Source organism: Gavialis gangeticus, unplaced genomic scaffold (genome assembly GCF_001723915.1).
Source record: "Gavialis gangeticus isolate Ggan-Ray unplaced genomic scaffold, GavGan_comp1, whole genome shotgun sequence".
Taxonomy (NCBI): Eukaryota; Metazoa; Chordata; order Crocodylia; family Gavialidae; genus Gavialis; species Gavialis gangeticus.
Window position 1 is genome coordinate 43,897,286 of NW_017729006.1, and position 5,281 is coordinate 43,902,566.

The 5,281-nt window shown below is 45.7% G+C and overlaps 1 protein-coding gene across 5 annotated transcripts in view; it reads left to right on the forward strand.

Moving 5' to 3' along the window:
• The window catches only part of COL15A1 (collagen type XV alpha 1 chain), a 347,975-nt gene that overhangs the window by 257,269 nt on the left and 85,425 nt on the right, over positions 1 to 5,281 (forward strand). For all 5 annotated transcript variants that reach the window (XM_019509150.1, XM_019509145.1, XM_019509146.1 and 2 more), the window contains one exon: positions 1,011 to 1,055. In XM_019509150.1, coding sequence (XP_019364695.1) covers positions 1,011 to 1,055 — 45 coding nt within the window. The remainder of the gene's footprint in view (positions 1 to 1,010; positions 1,056 to 5,281) is intronic.

Genomic DNA, 5,281 nt, shown 5'->3' on the forward strand with positions numbered 1-5,281 from the left:
AGACTTGCCTTCCAGGGGATTCTGCCTACCAGTTCCCTGAGTTTGTTAAAGTCTGATTGTCTGGAGTCCCACATAATTATTCTGCTGATCTCCTTCACATTTGTACATTCTTACATTCCATGCTGTGATATTTATTGTTTTCCTTAGCCACCGTCCCCTTGTATTATGCTCAGGATTATCAGGCATGCGTTTGACTTTGTGGCATCATATGGTGTGCCCCAAATAAGCCCCAAGAGTGTTATCTTCTTGGTCATATTGAGGAGATGATCTAACCTAGTGCCTATCACCTATTCCTATTGTTACTACTGTTGCAGTGTTTTCTCTCAGTAGCAATAATGGTTCCACAGAAGTTAAGCTATTTGCCAGGTTGGACCTGTCCTCCACTTTTTCTTTGACTAACTCTGCTAGTGTTTCTGTTAGCCAGCTGCACTGCTGCTGCCCAATGGGGAACTGGATGGTACTTATGTGAGGGTCCCTTATGTGGTAGAATATTGTCTGGCTGCCCCTGAATGTCTGCATACCATCCTTTTGCCAGCCATAAGGCAGTGGGTAGCTCAGGTGAGTCACCAACAGCTCAACCATGGTGCTCAACCATTGTCACTGCATGATACCAATAGCAATAAAAACTTGATCTGACTTTGGTTGAGATCTAAAGGGATGTCATATATCCAGCCTGTTTGTCTGATGTAAATGGCTGCCTGCTTTTGCCACAAGTGTTGTAAGTGGGCAAAGCCTGTGTAATGAAAAATGATTTTTCCACCAAAAGCAGTAACATCTATAAGTCTCATATATATGTGAACAGAATAATCCTGAGAAAAAGAAGTTGAAAAGATTTTCAATAAACTTAATCATTATTACAGATCATGGGACTTGTACAAACCTAAAACTGGAGCAAATTTGTGCTGATTTAATCCTTTCTTTCCAAACAAAGGGATCTACTTGCCTGAATTCCTGTAACCATTCTGAGGTTTTCTACTTCCCATAATCTTGGCTGTATATCTGTGTTTCAGGGAGAAAAAGGTGATGCTGGTCCACCAGGCCTGACAGGTTTAAAGGTAGGAAATTCATCTGACTTGAATCATAATTTTGTTATTTTCTCTACATAGTTTATTGCATGCTCTTTCTGCTTGAAAACACTGGTGGAAACTTTTCTTTCATTTAGAGAATTCCAAGATCAAAGAGAGGGGAGCCATCTGCAAAACTGGCTGTGTCTACATGAGATGCTGACTGCACAGTTGTTACTGCTTAGTCATTTAGTACAGTTTTCCCTCACCTTATGCTATACATGTGTTCCTGGAAAACAGCGCAAAACTCAAATTCGCATATAACACATTTTTGTACAAAAAGGGTCATCGCATAAGAGTGAATTTGCACATACAGAACCTGCATAAAGCGAGGGAAACCTGTACTTGCAAACATAAGTACCAGATGAATGCACAGTAACTGGCATTTCTACACAATAGCATTCCTGAATGGTTTCTTGGTGGTGCTGACTGTGCAGTAGCTCATTACTACTGCACAGTAGCATCGCATCATGCTTTGTGCCACATAAACCTACTGCGCATGCAATGCCTCATGTAGATGCTGCCACCGAGTTGAATCATAGATGTAAGCAAACTGTGATTTGTTGATTGATACTTCTTTTTAAAAATATTCTGGGCCTAATTCACCACCAGTTTCTTTCAATTGTGCATTGGTGTAAGTCCAGTATAATCAAAAGGGTTATAGTGATGTAAACTACATTACAGCAACAGTGAATCTAGCCCTCTGTTTGCTGAACATTTATAAGAATTTTATCACAGCATATGCTTGTTTAATTTAAAAACATAATGCAGTGGGCTGCTGCTTGTTATAAATTCCATCTGCTCTACATATTTTGAGTTCCATCATTTAACCAAGACACCTGTCTACATGATAATTAAAGATAATACATTGATGCAAAGGAAAGTTGCTTTGAGCTGTTCTTATGTCTTCCGGGTGCTGATTTTTTTTTTTTTTTTGCATAAGTTGCATAAAGAAAATGTTCTGCTTTCTTGTCCTAATTTTGCTAATTCATATCCTTTGATGGTAGGACTCAACCTTCTAGCCAAATGGGCTGGATGAAGGGCACAGGACTGGTCTGTAGGCTACGTCCCACATGTGAGGTTGGTCTATTGGCCAGATCCAGAATGGGGTCAGCTCACAGGGTCAGTCCACAGGTTCAATCTAGTGCATCGGCCCAGGCCCACACACTAGATCTGCACCTGTGGGAAGCCTCATGTGCTGTATTTGGCCCACAGGCCAGAAGTTGAGCACCACCATTCTACAGCGTATGCTGTTGTGGTAAACACATTATAAAAGCACATTTCTAAAGTTTATATCTATTTATCTATCCCTCTCTCTCTATCTCTCATAAATAGGTAATAACAACACTGTTTAAAAAAGCAAGGTACCATAGTTTGTTTGTAGTTCAATAATAAAAATAAAAAATAATAATTGAAGATACCTGGCCCTCCTAGAGCTAAACCATGGTGAATTCAGGAGCAAACCCTCTTCTGATTTTTGAACAGTCGCTAACTGTTCAAAATCAGAAGAGGGCTTGCTCCTCTGTTTATAAGAACTCACTGGAGGTGTCAAGACTGTCCTTGGCAGTGCTGGTGGCCTTCCTCAGCATGTCCCGCTTCGCTACTGTAGTTTCAGGTTGGGTGTATATGAGTGGGACAGGGCAGGTGGGCCAGCTCAAGAGCAGGTGCCCAGGGTTTCAGTGCAGATGCACAAGGTGCTGTTCAAGTGCTCTGCAATCAAGCAGAATGATAAAGGCTTGGCCAGTGTTTACTGAACAGTGATAGCTTCAAAAGAGAAATGATGTGTAGCATGTTAAGATTTATTGGTGGTGAATATGAAGAGTGTTAAAAAGGAAAAGTGACCTCACTGTAATATTTGACATTAATTTTAATGATTTTTGCTAAAGCCAGGTCTTTCTTTCCTACTTAAACTAGTAGGAAAGTGAAATTGTTTAGCATTAGCACCATCAAAGTGAATTTGCAGCAAGTGCAGTAATGTGCAGAAGGCATGTTTGATCTGTGTTTGAATGAAAGTCACCTGGTTGTGGGGGTCTCCCAAAGCTCTCTGCTATACTAGCTTTGGAGCTGGTCACAGGGTAAGAGTCACTGATAAAGCAGCACCATATATCTGCATAGTACCTTGAACACCCAGTGCCAGTTTCTCTTCCAGAAATCCAGTATTCAGGGCTTTTTCTAGGGTATGGCAAATCAGGTTAACTGCCTTGGGCCCCGCACTATGGGGGACCCCACAGAGCTGGGTGGAGCGGCCGCAGTCCCTCCCACAGGGGCCAACCTGGTGGTGAAAGCTCCATCCCATGCTGCAGAAGAAGCGTGGAGATCAGCCCCCCTGGGCGTGGGGGAGACCCCAGCCCATGTCCTGCCTTTGCAAGGGTCACACAGGCCCCACGCAGTGTCAAGGGGGCCCTGCATAGGCTGATTTGGAGCAGGCATGACCCCTCCCATGGGGCCTGCCTGGTGCTGGGGGCTCTCCCCACACCACAGAAGACGCGTGGAGAGTCCTCCCGTGCCTAGGGTGTGGGGGAGGCCCCCACCTGTGCCCTGCCTTTGCAGGGGTGCCACGGGCCCCACGCAGTGCTAAGGGGGCCCCGCACAGGCTGATTTGCCCTGGGCCACGCACCCCTCTAGGGTCAACCCTACCAATAATGCACCTACTTCTGTAACACACCATCTTCTAACCCTTAAGACTGAGTTATAAAAAAGCAGCAAGAAGGGAAAGGACCCCCTCATCTTTTGCATTAGCTTTTTTTTCAGGGACTCAGGCAGAATGGAATAGAATCATAGTTTCACTTACAAGGTGGAATAATATCTGGCCCTACTAAATAAAATCCTGCATGTATCCTGCAAGCTGTGAAAGGAGACCTGAGCAACTTTCATAAGCTAATGCAGATGGAAGGGAGATCAGGAGAGGTCCTTGAGATCTGTTATTACAGAGGGGCAGAGACATAAACTACTGTCCACAAATAAGATGGAAGGGTAGCACAGGTCTACTAACCCAGAAGGAGCCATGTGGTAGCCTTGCATCCTGGTTCAGGAGGGTTATGTTTAGATTACCTCCACCAATATCTCTGCATAGTTTGTCCATGTAGAGCTCTTTGGGATGTCTAGATATGAAATGTATTTCAGTCACAAATGGAAGGAAAACATATGAATTGGGCTTCAGGTTCTTGATCACTCGTAGCTTGCTAAAGCTTTATCACATCTGTAGATGCCATTATAGAGAAATTTACCTGGTGTGGTTACTTAAAGACAATGGATAAAATATTTGCCTAAGAATGGTATTCTGTTCCCTTTCTAGTCATCTAGGTGTCCAGATTTAGGTGTCCGCATGGCATTTCTGGTTGTGTAAGTGCCGAAAAGACACCTGTGCCTCAGATAGATAGAAATTCTATTCCTGGATGCATAAGCCTGTTTGCATACATAGTCGTTAGGCCTCTGTGAAGCGGCTAGTATTCACTTCAGATTCGGATTAGGCTGATTCGGGGGACAGTGATTCAATTCGGTGATTTGAATCACTGTCCCAAATCAATTTGGCTGAATCTGATTTGGAGATTTGGCTACTGGTGAATCAGCCAAATCTCTGAATCACACAGGATCACCCCCCACCCGCTCTTCCAGCCCTGGCAATGGCTGCCCTGCCTGCCCCAGCTCCTGGCAGTTTGAAAAAAAAAATACCCTGACTCATTGGGTGCTACCAGGCAGGGGCGGGAGGAGGTGATCCCTGCTGCCCTCCACTACCCTGTGCCATGTGGGGGACTCTGCATGAGCCCCCTGACCGTTGCCCCACTTGGCCCAGCTCCAGCCCTTTAAGAAAAAGAACAACCCCCCCCGACTCACCAGTTCCTGCCCAGTGGGGAGCAATCCCCCTGCCCCTGCTGCCCCATACCATATGATAGGGCTCTTCCATGAGTTGTTCCCCCCCCAAGCCCCAAGGCTGCTGCAGGAGCCAGTGAGTTTGGGGGTTTTGTTTTTTTTCTTTTCTTAAAAAGCCAGAGCTGAGCCAGGTGGGGCAGCTGCAGGATGGGGCTGAGAGAGTGGTGGAGTTGGAGGGCTCATGCAGAGCCCCCCATGCAGTACAGGGCGGTGGGGGGCAGCGGAAATCACGCCCCTTGCCGGGCATGATGCAGTGAGTGGGGGTTTTTATTTAAAGCACTGGGAGCTGGGGCAGGCAGGGTGGGCAGGGCAGCCATGGTGGGGCTGGGGGAGCAGGCGGGGTCAGG